The sequence below is a fragment of the Sphaerodactylus townsendi genome, linkage group LG05, assembly GCF_021028975.2.
Source record: "Sphaerodactylus townsendi isolate TG3544 linkage group LG05, MPM_Stown_v2.3, whole genome shotgun sequence".
Classification (NCBI taxonomy): Eukaryota; Metazoa; Chordata; class Lepidosauria; order Squamata; family Sphaerodactylidae; genus Sphaerodactylus; species Sphaerodactylus townsendi.
This window is the reverse complement of record NC_059429.1, coordinates 58,849,277-58,873,471: the sequence shown is the minus strand read 5'-3', so window position 1 is coordinate 58,873,471 and position 24,195 is coordinate 58,849,277. Positions and strand designations below refer to the sequence as shown.

At 39.7% G+C, this 24,195-nt stretch overlaps 1 protein-coding gene across 4 annotated transcripts in view; it reads left to right on the top strand.

Annotated features, from left to right (window-relative positions):
• The window catches only part of PDE4B (phosphodiesterase 4B), a 326,679-nt gene that overhangs the window by 291,799 nt on the left and 10,685 nt on the right, over positions 1-24,195 (top strand). For 3 of the 4 annotated variants that reach the window (XM_048496092.1, XM_048496093.1, XM_048496095.1), the window contains 3 exons: positions 3,629-3,741; positions 22,158-22,251; positions 23,895-24,073. In XM_048496092.1, the coding sequence (XP_048352049.1) occupies positions 3,629-3,741; positions 22,158-22,251; positions 23,895-24,073 (386 nt within the window). Of the gene's footprint in view, positions 1-3,628; positions 3,742-20,797; positions 21,271-22,157; positions 22,252-23,894; positions 24,074-24,195 lie in introns of those variants that run through there. The other variant, XM_048496096.1, reaches the window with a different exon arrangement.

Sequence of the window (24,195 nt, the reverse complement as noted above, 5' to 3'; positions counted from 1 at the left end):
AAATGGCAGAAGTCCAGGTGACAATGATGGGTGAAGGTTATTTAATTGTCTCCTTCCACACCATGACAGTCAGAAGAAAGACACATATCATTGGTCCTGCTCAAGCAATGGCAGCATCGCTCTGTGAGGTGAGACTAGGTTCCACCAATTGCCACTAGTGGTCATTCAATGCCACAAGGCCAAGAAGATTTCAACTTTTTTTCAACTGGTTGGAAGATGCCCCGCCTGGTTATTTGTTCAATTACTTGCTCCTGTAGCAAATCTTCTCACTGCCCCTGTGCCATGCAGCTGTAAAAATAAACAGTGATTTGATTTAGATTTTGTTCACTCCTGAATGCAGATTTCTAGAGGTTTTTCCAACTAAATTGTTTCCATAATTCATACAAAATTAAGTCACTCTTTCATAGCTATTTTCACTAGTGTTGAAATATATGAAGTAATCTATATATATAAAAAGCTAACAGTGTTTTTGTTAGTGGTAGTATAACTCAGTAACTGCTGGGCCAATTCCTCTGAAAATTCCCAGCCACTATAGTCAGCCAGGTGAGAGTGTTTTTAGATGTTCACATACCTGAAATTTCACACCTGGCCCAGGTAAAATGCCTTTTTCCTGGCGCTCCATGGTGAAGGACATGCAGCTGCTAGGCACGCATTACTCAGGAGTAAGCTTGGTACAGCAACCATGACATACTTTGAATGGCTTCATCGCACCCCTCAGAGGGTTTCCTCAGAAGCGACACCCATTGCCACCAACCAAACTTACTCCCAGGTAAAGGATCCTGACCAGCCAGCCTATATGTGTGGGAGGGGTACCTTTCCATTCCCCCCCCCCCACGGAATGCGGGCACACACATCAATGACATCGCACAGTATCAGGCTGCGTGTTTGCATGAGCACATACTGCTGGCCTCTGCAATTGATTTGCTGCTACTGTTCCTTTCCCATTTCACCACAATAAGCCACAGCAATGCGTGGCTGGGCCCCGCTAGTACTTATATAAGAAGGTGCATTTGAGCATGTGAAGAATTCATTACTTCAGTGCAGATTAATCATAAATCTGTTTATGCATACTGGATTTCAGGTAAGACCTTCAGGCTTGAGTAGAAACACCTTAAATGGAAATACTACTGATTCAGATGGTATAACGTTGTTGGATTATGGTATTGGGGACAAATTAATTAAAAGTGCCTGATTCATATCCTTGTGGCAGACCTCTCAATCACATCCCATATGCTTCCTCAGGCTGATGTTATCTTCTAATCTGTCAGTTTTTAGGTTTGCATTGACATATTCATAATTGAGCAATTTGAAGGCAGATTTTTTTAGCAAAGTTAAAACTATGCATAAAGTCACTTTGAATATGTTTTTCAAAAGTGTCCCTCAGCTGATAACAAGATGCAATCAATTTCAGCAAAAGAGAGATTAGTCTATTAAATTCAGATCATATTATAGTGGAATAAATGGCTATACTGGAATAAATGGCTACCATCTTCTGCCTCAGACAATCAATGGCATAGCGAGAGGGGTTTTGGGGGAGCAGTTGAATGCCAGTCAGCGGGACTGCCTCCAACTCCACCTAGAGTTTGGGAGGAGTGTGGGCCTGTTTGATGCTGGCCTCAGCTCTCCCCAAGCCTGGCTGAAGATCAAACAGGATCAAACTGAGCAACAGGAATTCACTGGCTTCAGGTTTATAATGTTGCCTTCCCCCACCATGGAGTTGGGGGGGCGGGGGGGCAGAATAAACAGTATAAAGCTAGAGCTGGTCAGCCCAGGAGCTCAGTTTGATCTTATCCTCAGCAAGGCTTGGGTTGAGCGCTGAACTGCAGACTCAAAGCCTGCAGTTTAAAGCTGGACCTGGGCTGAGGCCAGCATCAACAGACCTGTGCCACTCCCAAACTCCACATGGAGCTCAGAGGCAAGGCCAGCCCTTCTGACCAGGATTCAACTGCGCCCCAGCACTGAACTCCATGGAGAGTTCAGGGGAAAAGTGCAGTTCAGAGAAGGGGAGGGGTGTAGCTGTGCGTGGTCTGGCACCCAGGGTGAGCCCTGGACACCGTTTTACAAAGCTGCAACCCTGCAAATAATGCTGAACCATACTGTCACAAAGTTATTCAGTTTCCTTCTAAATTTTCTCAGGTATTGATGAACCATGTACCCTTTTACAAACATTGTAAAAATATATATTAGTAGAATGAACAATGTCAGCACATGGCCTTTACTGCAGGTTCTGGGAGTGTGTTGTATAAATACAGTTGCCAGGGTTGCCAGCTCTGGGTTGAGAAATACACTGGATACTTTGTGGGTGCATCCTGGGAAAGGTGGGATTTGGGGAGGGGAAGGGCTTCAGTGGGATATAGTGCTATACAGTCCAACTTTCAATGCAGCCATTTTCTCCAGGTGAACCGTGTAGTAGGGAACAAGTTGTATAGGCAGAGTAGGAAGGCAGGGTTGAATGTGTATCCTTACTTCTGAATTGCAAGATTTTAAAAAACTGAAGATATTGGCATCAGCAATGCTTTTTCTCGTAACAGACTTCACTGTGTCTGTAATGCTCTAGGGCTCTTTAATATTATGATGCCTCCCTCCTTTTAGACTTACTGTTAGAAATCCACAGTCCTTGTGCCAGGGAACAAGTCTATGCTGATGTGTATGTTTTAAAGACATTTTATGACCAAGATGTTAGTTGCTTGTGTGCCCTTGTGTGTTCTGCCAGGTCTCCTTAGAAAATCTTTTACGAGATTTATGCTTCTCAACCCAAAATGTGTAAAGGGGGGGGGGGGCCGTTGGCAAAAAAAAGTATTTTACTCCTCCAAAAAATCCAGTTCAGAATTTCCCTATGATCTTGGCATTAACTGAAAGGAATTTTTAATTTGATTAGAGGAAGCAGGATTTTCATTTTACCATTTTTTTTAAAAAAAATCATTTCTATGGTTTCTGTTCATTTCCCTGTCAGACATCTCATAAAACACCCAACTGAATAAATATTTTTTCAGAAAACGAGACCCCGCTCTATGGAAAGACTTCCTTTTAGCTTGAAATGAAGAAACTTTCACAAGTTTAGAAAGCTGCCAGTGTTTGCATAGCTTGCAAACTTCCTTCCAGTTATTTCTTTCCTTTTTGTTTGAAACTTTTTAAAGGGGGAAAAGACATACGATTTGATTGCTTAATCTCTTGTGCTGACATCTTAAAATGTCATCACTTTACACAAGAAGGGCAGCGGAGGTGATTAATATGGAAGAAGAGACAGAGAGAAAAACCCCTTGCTTAGGAGGACCTGTTTTTCCTCCTCTGTTCTGCGACTTCTTACACGTGCAGTTGAGGAACCTGTCAGAGTGAGTCCCTCCTCCTGCACCCTTTTCTAGAGGAAGTAATATATTACTGTCATCACTTCTTCAAAGCCAGTAAGAACGAAAAAGAAAAAAACACTACCACCAAGCCTCAACAGCCATTCAAAGGCAGGATATGCATTGATTTGTTGTACTGAGCGTAGAGCAGGAGCCTGCAAAGCACATGATGAAAGAGCACTGTAGCACCTACAGCAGCATTGGTCGGAGCTGTCTCAGTGACTCCACTATGGAAAGACTGCAGTCACTCAAGACTAACTACATGTCTCTGTGTGTGTTTGCAGAGGAATCTTATCAAAAATTAGCAATGGAAACTCTGGAGGAATTGGACTGGTGTTTAGACCAACTTGAAACCATTCAGACCTACCGATCCGTTAGTGAGATGGCATCTAATAAGGTAAGGCAGTTTGTTTGTGTATTTTGAATATATTCAACAGTAAAAAAAAATTAAAAGAGAAAAAAAGCAGGTACGGCACAACAGTTCTGAAACATGTATGATTGTAGAAGTGTCTGCTTTCTGAAAATAAAGGTAGAAGTTTTGTCCTCTTCCATCTCCACCCCCAGCTCTTAGCTGGAGCTACAGAGTTTCAAAGGTGCAGGCTAATATCAGACTGCAGCTGCAGTGCAAATGAGCAACATCAAACTTTGTATGTCCTGAAAGAACACTTGGTTGCACTAAGAATTTGTTTTGCTATGGGGATTATTGCTGATTCTGAATCAAGTACATTTTAAAATTATAAATGATATTTTTCTACTCAACAGTGATCTGTAAATTTGGTTATTGTAAATATTGATGCACTGAGATCCATTCCAGAACAAATATGGTTAACTGGATGTGTAGAAGCCTGGTTAGTACTTGGATGAGAGTCTACCAAGGAAGTCCAGGGTCACTATGCAGAGGTAGGCAATGGCAAACTGCCTCTGCTAACAAGCCATATAAAAGGGGGTAGAAAAGACAGTGAAAGCTTGAATAGCCCAACTGGCCCATGATGGGCAAGCACTTTAATTGGAAACATGTGATTTCTAATAAAATCTGTTTACACTTTGGTGCTGTGTGGTTTCCGGGCTGTATGGCCGTGTTCTAGCAGCATTCTCTCCTGACGTTTCGCCTGCATCTGTGGCTGGCATCTTCAGAGGATCATGCCAGCCACAGATGCAGGCGAAACGATGCCAGCCACAGATGCAGGCGAAACGTCAGGAGAGAATGCTGCTAGAACACGGCCATACAGCCTGGAAACCACACAGCACCCAAGTGATTCCGGCCGTGAAAGCCTTCAACATTACATTGTTTACACTTTGTCTTACATGGAAATAAATTGTAAATCTCATTGCTCCTGAAACTCCTTATAAATGAGTCGTTGAATCTGAACGTAAAAATCTAAGCTTCAGATTGTATTCACATCAAAGTCACTCTTTAATTGGCCGTGGCCTGTATGTTAAATTGATTGACAAAAGGCACACCCTCTTCCCTGGGTCTGCAGGCCCCACTTCTACCATAATTCGAGGCTTGCCCAGTGGAATACATGGCTCACGTCTGCCTCAAGAGTCAAATTAGTTCTCCCGCAACCATAACGGAGAGCCTTCCTGCTCTACCCTCTGGCTAACTGAGCTACTGCTTCAGTGATTCCAAAATGCATGATTTTCTCCAGGTGCAATTGTTAACACCTGTGAATGTGCTCAAAGCAACCTGTGAACCCTAAAATGTGCTTCAGTCTCCACATTCAGGGGTATCAGGTTTCATGTGTTCTTTTCAATCATTTTTTAATTTGATGCAAATTGCAACTCAATTTGGTACTGTTTTAAATAGTTACTTCTGAAGTATTAACTTGTAGGTGTCAGAGAACAAAAGTGCTTCTGATGTGGACCAGAGGACAGAATTCACAAATCCATGTTAGTCTTGGGGAAATCATTTTCTTTAACATTGTTTCCCATTGTTAAATAAAGGGCTGGTACCCAATTTCACAAATTGTCATTCAAAATATTAAAATAATATTTTGTGTGATTAGAAGTGCTATATAATATTAATTTATTTCTGTATTTTTGTATTGTTTTTAAATTATTGTATTATGTTTTAATAATTTTGTAAGCCGCCTCATGTCCTTTGGAGGATTGGCAGAATAAAAATGGAATAAATAAATAAAATAACTAGCCAGCAAATTCAAGAATTGCAGTACAATTGAATATTTCATTATTTCAATGTCACCTATCTCTGTTAGCACATGACAACTTTTTTTACAGGGCAGCAATAAAGGTTTATTAGGATTAACTAAAAAGTAAGTGATTTTATTGGTGTTGGCTAGCAAGAAACAAATTCCTAGAAAACTAAGAGTTCCTGCTATAATGACCCAGAGGCATAGCTCCAAGGGGGCAGGGGGCGTGCTGCACCAGGCGGACACCCCTGTGGGGGGTGTGACGAGGGCATTCCGGGACGTTCCAGGGGCATGGCGGGGGGCGTTCTGGGGCAGGACGTACCAGTGCACTGGGCACTTTTCCCCCTTGCTACACCTCTGTAATGACCAATATGCTGAGAACTTGTCTCCCACTTCATCTTTTCCATTTTGATTTCAATTCATTTTGCATTTTCTGTAACATTATGGTAACAGAGATGTAAAGGATCTGCCAATAAATGTATCTGGCTTGGGTGCTGTGTGGTTTCCGGGCTGTATGGCCGTGTTCTAGCAGCATTCTCTCCTGACGTTTCGCCTGCATCTGTGGCTGGCATCTTCAGAGGATCCTCTGAAGATGCCAGCCACAGATGCAGGCGAAACGTCAGGAGAGAATGCTGCTAGAACACGGCCATACAGCCCGGAAACCACACAGCACCCAAGTGATTCCGGCCGTGAAAGCCTTCGACAATACAATGTATCTGGCTGTTTTTACAGTACTGGAGGTGACTCAGGTGAGACACACAGCTTGACAAACACTTATAGATGAAAGTAAAGGGTGACAGGAGGCTGTTCAGAAAGCACTAACAGATGTTTGTTAATTTATTGTCAAATTTTCTGCATCTGTGAAGTATCTGAATAATCTGCCTTCTTCCATCAAGGACTTCTCCACAGAGACTTGCTAATAGCAAAACAGTCTAATGTTTTGAAAACAGGATGCTTCAAGCCCCTGTTAGTAAAGAAGAACGGAAAGAGAAACAGCCGAGAAAGGAAAAAAGCAAATAGACCCTGCATGATCCCAACTGCAAGAGCTGTATAAACAATGACCTATCTTCCTGACCTCTGCTATTGCTAAATTCCTGGCCCTGTGCCACTGAAGCTAAACTACGTCATTTGAGAATGATAGTGGGCATGGCACAGCTGTTGTAAGTGTGACTCGAATTTCCTGTCTCCTTCCTGACAGACGTAGTTTTGAAAGTACAGCATTGCAACAGCAGTAGACAAAGAAGGGAGGACTCTCTGCCCGTATATTTGTCAGAATTCTTACAAAAAATCATTTTCTGGATAATTTGATGGTAGTCAAGAGAACTTAAACAAAATTATACAAGGAAATCATTTTTCAAATGAAACATTGGCCATACATTTTTCAAATGAAACATTGGCCAGAAATATGTGGAATTTGATGTGTGGTAAGTCTTGTTCATTTGTTGCATTAAGCCCTACACAAATGGCACAAACACACTGCACATAATCCCTCACCACATGCAGTTGCTGTTTCTTCTGGAACAGACATCATGCATACATTCCAGCTTTGAAAGACTTGTACAATTAATCTGGTGTCCAGTACCTGCATAACAAGGTGGAAAAGCCAGGCACCCTTTCAGGAGAAATCATAATCACACATATGAGGAGGACTGCATGGAGCACATATGTTTTGTATATGTGGCTACATCTTCAAAAACAGGACATCTGAAAAAGACTAGAGTCAGTAGTGGATGGGTCTGAATCTCAGGTGCCAAAGCTTATAGCTTCCCAGCCCAGAGGTTCTCTCCATTAAGGACAAAGAGGACAACTTGCAATGTGACTACAGAGAGTGCTGGATTTTACCAGCTTTTCCATTAGTGCAAGAAGCAGTGAACTCACTTGACTCCCTCCTTTTCACAGTCCCTATTCAGCATGACTTTTGTCCATGCAGGTTTCCCAGTCCCTGGCATACTTGTGAGGAGGGGGACTTAGTTCCTCCTGCTTTCACCAGTAGAATTTGGATAGAGCAGTCCCATGAAAATGATAACACAAATGTTGTTAATACCATTCACATAATGTATACACATCAGCTATTGAACTGATGTTTGACTTGTACTTTGAATTGATTACTTAGTGGCTGGTTATTCTTTGGAAATTCTTTTCAGATAAATGTTATTTGGAGGGATTGTATGGCTGATATAGGCTTTTACCATAGTTCCTAGAAATAGAATCACAGACCCCTGTTGTCCTTTTTCTTAATACAACAAGAAGACTTCTATTAAGGAAATGGATATTCAGTATATCTTCATGATATGAAAGACATGAGTGTTGTATCAGTAGCAAGCAAAGAATAGTGGGCAAGGTAACATCTTTATCTACATTGAAATGTCTACTCTCAAATTTTTTTGACTGGACCTCTAGGGTTTTAAGGGCAAGAGACGTTTCGAGGTGGTTTGCCATTGCCTGCCTCCATGTCATGACTCGGGTAGTCTTTAGAGGTTGCCCATCCAAGTTCTAACCAGGGCTGAGCCTTCTTAGCTTCTGAGATCTGATGAGATCAGGCTAGCCTGGGGCTATCCAGGTCAGGGATCTCTATTAACATTATCTTTCCCCCCCACCCACCCCCAAATGCAAATAGATTAATGCAAATTAGATTCATACATACATACATACATACATACACACACACACACACACACACACACACACATACATACATACATACATACATACATACATACATACATACATACATACATACATACATACATACATACATACATACATACATACATATGTGTTTTTATAAAAATGATGTGCCCACCATCATCTTTTAGCATTTGATTCTTCTTCAAATTTCTTTTCTAAATTTTATTTTATAATGAGTAGGCTGTAGTTTAAACAGGAAGATCAATACACGAGAGATGAGAGGGGCCACCCATTTGTCTACTGAAATTCAGCCCCTTCTTCAATTACTTTTCCTTTGGTGTGGAAAACATATATACTTGTAAGTTTTCCACAGTGGGGTCTAATTCATTGGGGACGGCAGTTCTCTCTGGGAAAACAATGAGGAGTACAGTAAGATTAAGAACATAAGAACATAAGAACAAGCCAGCTGGATCAGACCAGAGTCTATCTAGTCCAGCTCTCTGCTACTCGCAGTGGCCCACCAGGTGCCATTGGGAGCTCACATGCAGGATGTGAAAGCAATGGCCAGCATTTGAGCTCCCAATGGCAACTGGTTTGAATATATTGAATAGACCAATCTCCCCTTATGTAGCGGTCAGTAAAAAGAGATCACAGAACTATACACAATGTTAAGTTTTGCCCTGTTCTTAGAAATAATCACTTCTGATCTGAAACAATGACAACACTACCATGCCTAAGAAATGTTCCTTCTTAAAATGAGGGGGTGGGGACACAAAATAATATGACTTTTATGGAAGTGTGTTGTGAAACGTAGTCTTCACAGTTTGTGAATTTGGGAGATGGGGATTAGAACCACCTCATGATTCACATCTCTGCATCACGTAGGCACTGGTGAACTGTTGTACTGTGGCACCTCTCACTTTTGTTAGCAAATTCAGATAGTAAGTCATCGTCTTTATTATCTGTAAACTAACTCAAGTGTTGTACACAAAAGTCTTACTTTGATATTCAGAAGTCGTTTTAGTCACATAAAACATGCAGGGGTTAGCTCTAGGAGGCTAAGTAAACATGAGGACACTAATGTAAACTCTGGAGGTAACTTCTGGCAGGCTGCCAGCTGTCTATGTGCTTTTCTGCACAATGTCCACATTGGTAAAGGAGGGGGTCTTATTGTGAGGCTGCCAACTCTTAATCTTGCTCACTTGGTACGTGATGTTTTCCCTTGAGGTGTGCCTAACTGTTCTGTTCTCTTTAGTTTACTGTAACTTCCTTTGTTCAGTATACACTACAAAATATCCATATGTCTGACAAAAACTGACTGGATGAGCAGTTAATTAGAAAACCTACTACTAACTTGAAAAGCAACCTTTGTTGTTGTTTTAAAGCAGTGGAATTTAACAGGTATAAATCATGGAATTCCAACCCCACTCCCCAGTTTATGACCTGCTTGGTATTAACCTCTCAGGATTGGCTGCAGCAGCTGACTACCTTACTGTTGTGTAAACTTGCAATTCAGCAGGTAGGGGAAATTGCTGCAGGACAGAAGGTCTGGTTTACAGTGCAGTCCTAAACAGACATCTGTTGAACGCAATAAGCTTGGAAAGGTGCAACTCCGTTTTGAACATTGTGAGTCAGTAATCAGAGCTGTTCTGGAATTCTCAATAGATTCCTTAAATGCCTAACAGGCATGTAAAAATCTGAGGCAAATATATACTAGAGCACTTTAGTGAGTATGATAATTACGCTACTTGAAAGAGATGTTTAAATTATTATTACTACATGCAATGTGAGAATTTATGGCGATATTTTATATTAAAGATCATTCTGACTGATAACATCTTCATTACCTTTGTTTTTAATGGGAAACAAGCCACCTTATTTTTAAAGGGAAGGAATAACTAGTGTGTGTGTTAATAATTGGAGAGGATGTGGAGAGGTTTCAGTGATTCTCATAAAAACAAGTCAATATACAATCAATAAATGTAATTAATAGAAAGTGTAAAGTGGTTGAAAATGGAGCACAAGAATGTGCCCCAGTCACCACTAATCATTCTCTGTTGGTCAAAATTTTCCCCATCACCACTATACAGTTTTGGTCTTGTGTGTCATTGTTACCCTTCCACATTAAAGTAAAATTTTCCTCAACTGACTTTGAGACCCTACAGGGGTTAGTTTCCATTAATACCCTACAACTTGTTAACTACAAGGACTGAGGGATATGATGGATGTGGCCTATGGACTACTAGGTGCTGACACGCATTCCCTTCTGCAATGTGCAAGGCTGTGTAACTCCATAATAAGATCCAGAGTGGTGTAGGGGTTAGAGTGTCAGACTAGACCTGAAGAGACCCAGGTGCAAATCCAAGCTCACCGTGAAACTCATTGGTTTGTGTTGAAGATGAAATGGAAGGGAAACCATATATACTGCTCTGAGCTTCTTAAGAGGAAGATAAAATACACTTTACAAATTAATAAACAATATGCTGCATTAACTTTTGTTGTTCAGATATGAGCTACCATTCCTGGACATTGTTTCGTTGAAAGGATTCACCAGTTGTGCAAATAGCAGTTGCTCATATATCATTTCTGGGCTCAACAAAAATCCCATGTTGTCTTATGTTTCACATATATGTAAGAAACCTTAAGCACAATATATCTTTTGCTGTCATGGTTTTGCTATCCTGGTCTTACATAAGGTCAGATTTTTTCAGTGGAGTGATGGAAGTACATAATTCCTGAAGGTTAGACAGAACAAGCAAATTGTTATGTCAGCTGGAAAGAGAATATTTTACTGTTTGTTTGATAGTCAAAAGAGGAAATTTAACAGCAAAAGATATTTTAGAAACTTGGCAGGAAATGGATAGTAAATATAGTTATTTCAGCCTGCTGTTGATTTTGTTTTCTCAGAGAATATAATAATCTTAGAAAATCTTGGAAAATGAAACAAAAATCACAGACAATGATGGTTCTGGTCCTGCTTGAGAATTTCAGCAGTAATAGAGCAATTTTTGGCTCCTGTTGATTGTATTAGAAACAAAGCTGTTCATTAGCTTGAAGTAAGATATTCAGGAAAATTTATCTTTTATAGGAAAGCTCTGATTTGCAGTCAGGATTATTCAGTAAAAATTCCCCATACAAACATTATGCACACTTTTCACCTTACCAGACCTGCCTGCTACTTACAGTCTTTTGTTCAAGTTTGTATGGTACCAAATAAAGAATTTAGTGGGATTGGCAAAAGTAATTTTATGAACATGCCACCAAACAATGCCCACAAGTTTTCTCTTTCTTGTGTTTCTTCTCATGTGGACCTTCTGCAGCAGGTCTTTTATTAGTGCATGCATTTGAAGGCAGCTGCTAAATTAGCAAAGGATGATGTTTCCATTGGGTTGTTGTTGTTGGTAGTTGCAGTACAAATCCTACAATTACTTCAAAGATAGAAGTATTGCCCTGACAAGATTATCAGTTATGCCATTCCAATTCACACAGTGGGTTCAAGGGATTCCCCCCCCCCTTCCTTTCAAAAATGTCAGAATAAATCTGGGCACATTGTAGGTGACATATAAAACAAAGAGGAAACAGTAAAGTTTACAGGTGGTTGTAGACAGAAATGAAGCAAAAGCAGTAGGATATTAATTTAATTAGACCCACCTCTCTCCTACCCAGAAATCAATCTCCCCCCCTTCCTTCCTTTTTCTCTTTGTCTCAATAATAGCATTCTCAATCCACAACTGGGATATCCAGTGAGCAAATTTCTCCACTTCTATAAAACAAACAACTCCTATTTGTTTTCTCTTTAACACTTTACAGTCCAAAGCAAGTCTTTCTTTAAAAAGCCATGAATCCCCACTAAAAGTCCTAGAAATTGTTTTGAAGAACAAAAGAAACTTTGAACTATATTTTTATCATGTTGGCACATGTTCCCCCGCCCTCCTTCCTTTGTGTTCATCAGTTGGAGGTTCTCATAGAAACATGGAAACATAGAGCTGAAAGAAACCTCAAGGCTCTAGTCCAACCCTCTGTCTGCACAACACAGGAACTTCATAGCTACCTCCATTGCCCATTGCCCCAATCATGCTACCATTCTGGTAGTTACATTACAGTACCTTCAGAGCATAGTTGTTCTCCTCTAAGTCTACTGAAGTCAGTAAACTTAGAAGGTTGGAACTGCTTATGATGGCACTATTAGTGAATCATAGGCTTGGGAGGGGTGGAGAAGATAAACAAGTAAAATCATTGTCCTAAGGCAGGATCCTTCATTCATTAGCATTTCATGTGTTTTAACCTACACTATTCAGAATGAATTTATATTCTCACTCTCCACAGAGATATCCTCCAACTCTGGGATGGAAATAGAGCTCTAAATAGCAAGCAACTTTGGTCAACTTCATGAAGTTTACACAGCAGACAGTGACTCAAGAATTTTCACTGGATTTGCAATGTCATATTCTTATTTTCTATTTGAACTACCTCAGACAAATCAGGAACTTCTTTAACAAATATGTTGTGACCTGGTTTGATTAGTCATAACATTTTTGCTCTTACTTTCAGTTTAGACTGGTCCTTGTTATTCCTTTGCTTTCCTGCTTTAGCTTTTCTGAATTTAACATCCTTCATATTAAAAGCACCATCACACAACCCAGCCAAAGTTAAAACAATGAAAGTAAAAATGTATTGAAGTCTTACAGTTACTATGATAGAATGATGAAAGGCATTGACTTCTACTAAATTATGACCACACGATAGTCAAATAAACGACAGAACCTGTCTCACAGATTACACAAATTGTCTCACAAATTACACTGGTGTGGTTCATGGGTATCAAGCTGCTTGTCTAAGAAATCATTACTGAGTGTCCGGAGGTGGCCAGGAGGCCCCACTGAGCCAGATAACCAAATGCAAAACAGTATATAAACTAGTAGTAGTTTTCAGATAGGGAAAGGGACAATTATTCCAGTTATTCCATGAAAATGGAAGGAATGGGGCCATTTCTGAAACAGGAACTTGGTTCCAAAGATCCTGCTGCATAATCACAGGATACATCTGATCTGGATGGGATTAGGATCCCCAGTCATGTCTGCCAGCACCTCAGCACCTTGCTCAGGAGATCCTTCACAGTAGATTTTCAGAGGTCTGGGAACCGTAGAAAGAGCCAGAAATGTTCTTCCCCAAAACATGAGAAAAAGTACTGGTATGCTGTTTATCTTTGTAACCAAACCAGGATTTCCAAGAATGAGCCATATTAGTTCTGCCTATGCATAGTAGTAAAATGGTCCATGCCAGTCTCGTGAAAGCAGAAACAACCAGACCATCCACAGTCAAGGAAACAGTATTTACATACTCAGGGGACTTCTCAATTCTGCAGGAAAATATGACTGTAAATTAAACAAATGAACCTCTCCCCACCTCCCACCCCAAAATAATCCTGAATAAAGACTGAATATACTTCTAGAGACAAATGTTCTAAGTTGGTTAAAGGAGAAATGGGAAGGGAAAACCCATTGTTCAAACTATTTGAAACTTAATGAATCCTGCAGGGGAAGTTCTGGGGGGGGGGCATAAGGGGGTCCCAAATGGTTTCCCTTCTTAGAGGTCTGATCATGCAGCAGTGTCTTTTGGATCTATTCCTGTACCTGTGTTTGTTAGTTATACGAAAACTAATTTGTGCGGATGTCACCTATCTTCCTGAAAGAATGAGTTAATTGTAGGAAGATCCACCTGTTGTTCTACCTTGAAGTAAACTGAAACTGACAATCCCTGGCTTTACTTTCCTATTTGTATTGAATAGGTTTCAGGTAAATTCCGTACTGTGTGCCCATCAATATTTGTTTAATCAGGCATAAGCATATAAACCTATTACTTCATACCTGTTCCTTATGAACCTTTGCATATATTCAAATAAATAAAAATATTGTTTTTCTTCTTGGGCGTAACACTCTTCTGTGCTCCATTTGCAAAAATCTATTGTCAGCGTTTTGCGCCTGGGTCTTTCCAGGTACTGAGGAAAAGCTACAACTATTTAGTTATATAGACATATCAAAAACAAGCTGCTGCTGTGAGATTCCAAATGCATTGAATGACTTGAAGAGGAGGAAAAACATTTTCTTTGTAAGCATCAAAGCAAAGATCTTATGATGTACGTAGTTATCCCTGAGTCTTAAACTACTTTGAACATATTAAAATTTTCTTCCAGCCCCTTGGGGCAAGGATCATGCTGATGACTGTAAATTGTGCAAGCTCTTCCAGCACACTATAGTCCCTAGATAAACAATTATCTAAGGATTACCAGTAGAGCAAGTTCTAGGTTGGAAAACCATAAAGATGTGTGCAATTGGCAAGCCCTTGCTTAACGTTTCTGACGCAAATACTACCCAATGTGGGTGCTCATTATTTTGCATATTATTTTCATGCAGTGATTATAAGTGAGTAGGAATCTTTGCCTCTGCTACTAAGACCTAGAATGTTAGTATTCTTTTTTCAAAATAATTAGACTTCCTCCATAAAGCTTAATCAAACTTACTTTGTGTAGGTTCACATATTTTTGTCACAATGAGGTTGCATCTAAACACACAACAATTGGTGTTGGCCTAGAATATCAACTCCAAAATAAGAGTCTGTCCTCTTTCCCATGTAGTTAAAAGCATAAATGTTCCTTAAGAGCAGTTCTGGCCTTCCCTTTTTCTATATCCAAGGAAAGCATTTAATCACCTACAACAGCCAACTCTTCTTTCTTTCTCCATTCCTCATTTGTTCTGCTATTATCTCAGGGGAAAGCAAATATTTTGGTTTGGGAAAACTCCACTGAGCTCAATTCAGAATTGGTTCTGTAGTTATGAACTTGTTCAGAGAACTCCCGGGAGGCAGAGAGCTCACTTTTTCTACACGTTCTTTCCTAGCTTGTAATGCTGATACACGTGAAAATAGGACTAGAATAGATTAATCACTTGGGATAAGGGCAGGGCTTACACAGAATATACAAAGACACTCTTGTGTAAACTTTATCTAAATCAGGGAGCTTCCCATGGTTAGACAAGTTCAGAAAATACACAGCCTTTGTGTCCAGGACTTCCCTGAGCTCTGAACTGGGAGCTAATAGCTCAGGGACTATGCAATTCACTGACCCTAACGGCTCATGAATTCTGTTGAATGTGCTAGCTTGAAGACTTCACAGTTTCCTGGAACTTTGAAAATTGGTCTTTTAAAAAGATTAAATGTATAATGGATTAAAATACAATAACTTTTGTCTGATTAGCATAATGAAAGTTTCTCAATTGTGTGCATATAAAGTAGTCTAGTTGGGGTGAATACCGACGACTCATACCAAATCCCGTTTTATGTTCCAAGCCAAGAAAAGAACATCTCAGGGAAACAACATTTGATTTATATTATGAATTTGTGTTCTGAACAAGGTAAGTACAAGGTTTAATGACACAGGTTTAGTGACTTCATTGCCAGAGAGATCCTAGCCAAAGGCTGCTAGACTCTGGGTTGATGGACAGCTAAACACAAATTAGAAGTACTTTCAGAAAATGGCTTCTTGCTTTGACTCCTTTCTCCTTTCTTCTGGAGGAAGTACAGACAGATAAGGTTTTGTACACCCAGAGCCTTATTAAAGAAGTTAACATGTATACTGATCCTTGACTTCTCAGGTGAGCAAAACTGAGGGGGTTAAAAGAGATATTAAGCTTTCTTTTTCTTTTCTTAGGGAATCACCAAAGTTTGGTCTTCAATGCTCACTTTTCTCACACACTTTTTAGTGAAGAGATGACAAACCTATTACTGTTAATACCTTACACAGTTGTTCAGATGAGGGGTGAAAACTACATTTAAAATAGAACTGAAATATAACATAAGGTAAATCTCTAAAACTTGAAAGGAATTGCAATCACAGCATTTTTTAAAGAGATTCTTTCAAAAAGTGAGTCTGTTAGCTGAAGAATGAATGAATTAGCATATAATTGTTTTTACAGTAGTTTGAAACTATACACAACTGGAAAACTTCACAATTTGGATCTGTTTTTCATAGCTCTGCATATATTGTCAACCATTGTTAAGTTCAATGGGTCTTAAGTTTAATAATTTATTCTGAAGTTTAAAGTGTAAAGTATTTTTAATACATGGAATACATACATAAAATGTGAAGATTGTAGTTAAGATCATGCAGTTTAGGCTAATTCTACAGGAGGATAACATTATTGTGATTCGAACTCATAAGTTATTTGAAATATGTTATTTACTGCATTCTTTCAGTTAATGCATGGTAATTAATTGCATTAATTGCATAACTGGATTTCTCTTTTGAGGGCATGCTATATGTTTGTTTCTTCTCTGTCTTTGATTTAGCTTTTGAAAAAAATCTTTCTAAAGGATTGAATTTTGCATCCTTAATTGAACTAAGTGGAAAAAGCTTTATCTATTTCCCCTAAAGACATGGAAGACAATTGGCAGAATGCAGTAGAATGAAAGAATGCCTTTCTTTGGAGCATCTCAAATCAGCTGATGCTCCAATTCTACATTTCATTGCAGATCCATTCATAACCCTTAAGATGTCTTTCCCCCCCCATCTCCTTAGAAGTCCCATGAGGCTGCCCAAGATCTTGTGCATGCTTTCTGGCCAGTGGCCACTGGTTATAGTGTACAAAATCCAAACAAAATGAAAATGCTATGGTACTAATGAACCCAGTGGGGTTCAGTTAAACACCCATGCCTCTGATTTCAGTGAACTAAGTTCAGACATGTCTACATTCCTCTTGGTTGCACCCCAAATGCTCAGCCTACTTCAGCTGAAAGTATTGTGACCATAAACAGTTCCATATTACCAAACTAACATTTTCTGAATAAATCTAGATTCTGGCATTCTGGGGAAAAATGAAGGGAAGTGACTATAGAATTTTGTCCTTACCACATTTCAATAAGAAATTCAGTTATCATTAGTTGTTATTTCTGTTTTGGAACTTTATGTCTGTTCTTGGTTGTATAACAACCATTGATCGCAAGCATGAGAACTGTATGTATGCAAGATATAAAAATATAAGTCTTGTTTAAGAACAGAAATATTTTTCAGTTGACCATATTTGTAAATCAGAGAATTGACTCAGTTTTTTCAACCTTGCTCACGATAGTACAACACAGCAACACAACATTCCTGAATTAGAGCTGTGATGCCAAAGTTCCACAAGATAATTGATTCCCTAATTTCCCTTTCCTTTATTCGAAGCTCACTTAAGAAGACAGATTTTTGTTTTGATAATCTTGACAAAGAAGCCTTGGTGGCCAGGGTTTCATGCCAGTGCTGGAAACAGCGCAGAACTAGCTAGGACTAAACTTAATTTTGAAGCTGTATCTGTGTTGTGCATTGTTAATTACTGAAGGTGCTGCAATTTAAACAATATCCCATGAGATAGATGGTTCTTAGATCACCAATTAATTCAGCATCAATGAGACTGGAAGGAAGTGTATTGTGAGGGGAGAGACAATGAAGCAACAACCTCTGCCTTTTCCTCTGGAAAGTGACTAATCAGACTAGTGTCAAGGAAATCTCAGGGGCAGCCAGATTTTAATTCAATGAACATGAATAAAATTCCTGTCTACTGCTTTTTAGAGCTTGTGTGGTATAGTGTTAGTGTGTCAGACTAGGATCTTTAAGGCTCAGATTCAAATTCCCCTTGCCATAGAAGCTTATTAGGTGACTTTGGGCCAGTCACATATTTCAGCATAACCTTACCCCACAGGGTTGTTGGGAAGATATAGCATAGGAGAGGAAACCAGTGTGTAGTCCCCACTAAGGCAGAGTATAAGGTAAATAAATGAACTTCTTCACTCGCATTTTAATGTGATATTTCTGTGATTATCTAAATAATATTGTTTGGGGAGGGTTGCCTTTTTTTCATTGCTGGCTCTCAGAATTGCTTAATCAAAAGCCTGTTATTCTTTGGGTTGAGTCTGGTATCCGTTGGTTTTGTTGTCACATCAGTCCATCAATGCCAGCCTGCAAGTGAGATCAGGAACTGAGAGCCATTCCCTTCTGTGCCCAGATGGCTGGGATTCCTAACCTTAACTCCAAGCATCATTCACACCTTCCTTTGCCCATATCTTATGACATACTCTTTAGTAAACCCATCATGTGCCAGGAGGAGAGTGACGCACAGAGAAGCTGCCCCTGGCCATGTGATGCTCCTCCTCCAGCCTTCCCCTTTGAAGCAGAAAATGCCAGTGGGCAATATGCAGGCTCTAGTTCTGCATGTGTTGAAGGAATTTTCTTCAGTCTGTCTGGGACTGGGAAGCAGATATTTAGTTCTTGACTTGTCAAAGGCAAGATAGGTTTTACAGGCATATTGTAGTTTATCTTGCATTTGTTTGTTGGTTTTTAGGTAATCATTAGCAATATACTGTCTCTTCAATCCTTTAACATTTTGGATTCAGTTGTTTGGATATTCAGAATTTAGACACACCCTACAAGCATTTTTAACTAATGACCCACTGCAGTTGCTACTTCATATGCTCCATTCATATTCTCACCCAAGTTACAGCAGTCAAGGGCTGAAGAGCAACTGCTGGGAGCAGCTTTAAAAATGCTTTCAGAATATGCTGAGATCCAAAATGCAAAATAGTTTCATTTGGCTATTTCTGTTCTCACTTAAAGTTGTTCTAGTATACCTGAAGCATCTGAAGAGATGAATTATGCGGCCAAATATGATTCACTGGCCAGTGGAAAGCAAAGAAAAAAATTGCTTTACCCATCAAACACTTCTCCAAGCTATTGCTGGTCTAAGGGATGGAATAAACTCTGGGGAAAACCAATGAAAATATTAGGATTGCTACTAATAGACCTTATTTTGAAGAATCAAAGGCAATAATGGTTGGAAGTGGAATGGAATTTCTATCAAACATTCAACCCATGGACAAGTAGGTCTTCTCGTTATTAGGCAACATTGTATGAAAGAGAGTGGGAGCACATATCCTAGCATTTCCATTGGGAAATCAAAAACAAGTGAGGAAAGAGGAATGGCCCAATCCCAGACATGCAGGATATATTCTGTCACCACTGAGGCCAAAGTAAGATTCTGGAATGAGTCTCCTAAGCCTTTTTATTGTTAAGTAGCACTGTGGAGAGCATTCTTTTTTTAAGAATTCAAAGCCCATCCTCAGTACTATGGCCACATTGTGGAAAGATGAAGATTGCCTATATGTTGCCATTTTGAGGCATTTGAACACATGAAGTTGTCTTATTTTGAATAAAACCATTGGTCCATAAAGTTCAATGTTGTCTATTCTGACTGGCCAGTGACTCTTCAGACTCCCAAATAACAGTCTTTCACATTACCTGGTACTTGGAAGTACCAGAGATTGAACCTGCCAGGCAAATGCTCTCTCACTGCCAGGCAAACACTCTTCCACTGAGCCATAGTCCCTTCAACCACAACTCCCAATCTGATTTATATGATGAAAGAACTGCAGTTAAGAGAAGGCTTAGCAAGGAATGATATCTGTGGCTATAGTTCAAGACCACTGGATGCATGTAACTATGAGATGGGCTGCAGAATTGGATATGTACTTATGCAGTTGAAAAAGAAATTATTCTAATGTTGAATGATCAGGAATCTAAACCATGTTGAAACTTGAGAGAGAATACAGTCTCAGCGCAAATATATATCATGCTTTGTATTTGGTGATTCAGATGAATTCATCCATGAAAAAAATCATGATGCCATATTTTTTATGATCTGAAATGCTGATTATTATTTTTCCAGAAATGGATGAAAACTGTTTCCTGGATAAGCTTTGATTATGAAATCCAAGCTAATATAAAATTTAGACTATTTGTCTTAAACATACTTGTTCATCATTCCCTTTGGATATTTAAAATGAGCTAAAGTAATGTAGGAATTCCTATAACGGATTTTGCAGCTGCATGACAGTAATCTAAAGGGAAGTCTTACAGTAAAAGAGGCTGATTATCATGTGATACAGTTGCCATGGTATCTAGGTATTCTTTTGACTATCAGTATATAACTCTCAAAGAGGGGATAGGGATGAGGCAGCTTTATATTATAAAACAACACTGTTCCTTCACATCAAAAATTAGAAATTCACCTTTATGGTTTGGAATTTCCTGTTGGAATGCCCCCCTTAGTGGGGGAGATTTACTAAAACAGTATTTTAACTTGCAATGATGATGTGATCCAGTTTATTTCACTTAAACTGCATTTTTAATTTTTTGTTTAGATTCTTGTATTGACTTCAGAATAGGCATGGTTTGGAATGAGTTAGCTCCTGTGCTTCCAACATCCTGAATAAAATAAGGTTTTTGAAACAATTTCTTTTAGAGTACAGGATGTGGAAATAATTTTACACATAGCTCTGCAGACATAAGCTTACGAAGCCAGCCTAGGTGAAAACCCCTGAATGTGGGTCAATTAAATGTTTAGAATAGAAGTGTATGCTGGCATATATTTTCTGTCTATATTTTAACAAATAAAGAACTGCAAAACCAATGCAATGGAAAATCTGCATACAAAAATGTGCTTTAAAACCTTAGAGTGTGAAAGGAGAATGTTCCAGGATAGCAATGCAGTGATATGTGAGGGGGAGGAGGAGGACTGCTTGCCTCTTTTTGACATATTTAAATATGCACAGGGTTTCCTCCATTTTAATCTTCCTTTTGAAAGATGGCTGTAAGCCGGCAATACCTACAAAAGCCATCGTCATTTCTTCCTCGCTCAGCTAAGGAATACTAATCTGGAGTGAGAGATCCCCCTCAGCCAACTAAACAGCCAGGACAATTCATAATTCATAAGTGCTTCAAGGCAGCTTGCTGAAAATATTTGGACTCGCTCCTTCCTGGGATTTTTGTCTTCAGCCAACAAAAACTCTGACAATACAGCCTTTTTGCAAAATTGAAATACAACCCTCAGTGTTGTTTCGGCTTAGCAAATAGCTGTGATTACTGGAACTGTTGGCTTTTTGTTTATTTGTTTTACAAATATTAATCTTTTCATTGACTGGAAAACTGGTGCATCCTACATCTTGAGGAATTCCTCCCTCTGATCTGCAGAGTCTTCATAAGGGATTTGTTGCTTGTGGTGTGCCATCTTCTAAAAATGCCTGAGGCAAATTACTTGTTATCTGTATCGTGGGGTTACATCAAGGTGGGTTTAAATAACTGAAAGCAAATAATAAATGCCAACTATGTTCTGCGTGTTTAGGATAAAGTAACAGATCAGACAGATGTGTGTGTTCCAGTATACTTAGATGCATATTATATCAACAGTAATTTAGAGAGCATCATAGAACTAGGATAAAAGCAGAATAGCATGAAAACTTTATGGACATTAAAAGAATGACATCATTTTATGAGCATTAATGTTAAATATATTTGAGTTCTACACCAGCTTTATAACTTATTCAAATGTTGAACTGATAGTATTTTTTTCTGCTAGATATTTCTGTAAAATAAATATGCTTTTGCATTTGTTTTGGGAAGAAAGAAATAACTTTTTGATATGTGATAAAGATTGAAAGATGTATAAGGTCTGAAATCAAAAACTATTGTAAAATATATTTTCTTTTTTAAGTATTATTTTTAAAATTAATGATTTTATGATTTAATAGTTATGATTTTTTAAAAGATCTGACAGCATTATACTCTTGTTCAAAATAAGAGGTTAGACCCTAAAGGGTTTTTTTCCCCCATTAAGAAAGCCACTGTGTGCTGCCTGGTCATATTCTGCCCCCACAAGGAGGCTTGCTGTGGCGAGAGGGGCATATTCCATCAGTGGGACATGCCCCTACTGCTAGAGAGAAGGCTCCTCACACCCTTCTTCAGTAATGGAAGATATCTTGTATTGATGCAGTGTTCCACCATTTGTGTAATAGAACTTTTGTATACAACCTAACGTATGAAAAACATTTCTTCATGAATATAGTTTATATCAAAAGATATTTCTGTGCATTCCAACAGTTCAGGTCAAATTTAACTTATCTTGCATTCTTCATCCAGAAGAACTGACAATCCACTTTTTTTTTTTAACAACAGTTCAAGAGAATGTTGAACCGGGAGCTGACACACCTATCCGAAATGAGCCGATCAGGGAACCAGGTCTCTGAATATATTTCAAACACTTTCTTAGGTAAGATATGCTGTACTATTTCTATGGGAGTAGGATCTGAACAGCCATGGCCAGGATCCAAGCCACACGCATGATGCTTCTGGTTGCTCAGCAGAGCCTCAAACACCTGATGCATCATGGCTAAACCCTTGTCTAAATCCAAAGACACTTTGGAAACCAGTAAAAGTATTGTAGACGTTGTGGTTGGAAAGGGAAATTGAGGAAGCCCTGGTGCATGCTGACACAGGCTGAACAGGACAAAACTGCCTATTAGATCCCATATCAGAGTTACACCCTGGTGTTTAAATGGGTTAGGCTAAGCCTGGGGCAACACATAAAAATGGGAGGCATGCAGAAGGCAAGATTTTTTACTAATGTCACTTATGAGCAGGAGACAATCTAGGTAATAAAATCTAAAACTATAAAATGAAATTAGCAGAAGGGGAAAATGAAATCTTGAAAGCAGTTGCTCAATAACTATGGCCCTTTCCGCACGGGCCGTATTCAGCACCCTAGGGATGGCAAAAATGCTGTCCCTAGGGAGCTGTTCGCATGGGGGGTGCAGCTGCTTTGCAGCCGCGCCGCCCTCACTCCTACCCAGCGGCGCGAAGCAGCCATTTTCCCACCTTGCTCCCTGAGAGAGGTTTTTGGAAAACGGTGGCTTCCAGCTGCTGCCGTGCGAACGGCAGCGGCTGGAAGGCGCCATCCCTCCCCCTTTTTCCCGATGGACTTACCTTCCCTGCGACTGTCTGGTGCATCACTGAGGCCTGGGGACACGCCTCCCCTGCCCTGCGACTCCGGAGCGGTCGCACAGGGCAGGGAGGCGTGTCCCCTGGCCTCGGCGACACGCCAGATGGTTGCAGGGAAGATACGTCGATCAGGCGACGGCGCTCCGTGGCACCGTCTTCCCTGTCGTTCCTGGGACCGTTTGTGTGAACGGTCCAGGGGAGGTTGGGTCGGCGTCATGTAACCTGTTATATGTAACCACTGCCATCTGTGCATTCTTTCCTCGATCTTTACTTCATGGCTTCACGTGCTTTGTAGAACACTAGGCTTCCCTTGGCACCTCGGTCCCATGAGAAAAGAATTACATCCGTTATCTCAGTGGGGCAGGAAGTCAGGTGGCTCTCTTGCTATCTGCTGCCAACCTTGGGGCTGTCTCAGCTCCAAAGGCTATTTTTTACTCATTCATGGGGAAATGGGAGGGGGACTTTCAGCGGGAAATAAAGGGGACTGGGAATGCTAGCTTCACCAGAACTGACTCATGCCAAGTATAGTGCTTCAATAATTCATCAAAAATGCTGCTGATTGATACTTTGGAGTCTGCTTATTGGCTTAAGATTCTGAGACCCAACACGGTGTCATTTTTAGGTTTGTGAAAAGAAGTATATTGTCTTTCCATGACTCAGAAATCTGGGTTTAAATATTCACAGATTTGACCATGTTGAGAATTAAATATATTGATTAAACAGTGTCTGCAGATTAACTTTCAGAAAATTCCAGTGCAGAGCTACTCCAGTCTATACTTTCAGCATAACTACTTTGAATAAACAAGCAGTGGGAGTAAATGTTAAGTACATATATTTTGGAATATGTAACACTAAATAAAAAGGGTACTTATTCAAAATGTTTGAAAGCTGCATGTCTCACTGTTTTTTACACAGACAAGCAGAATGATGTGGAGATTCCCTCTCCCACCCAGAAAGACAGAGAGAAAAAGAAAAAGCAGCAGCTCATGACACAAATCAGTGGAGTGAAAAAGCTGATGCATAGCTCAAGCTTGAATAACACCAGTATTTCACGATTTGGTGTGAAAACAGAAAAAGAAGACCATCTAGCCAAAGTATGTATGAGACTCTGCTACTATCACTTCAGTACTATCAGTCTTTTTATAGAAGGCGAAATAGCCAATCTTTAGCTGTTTCCCTGCCAGCACCGTACAAATGGCGCTGGCTTAAAAACGCC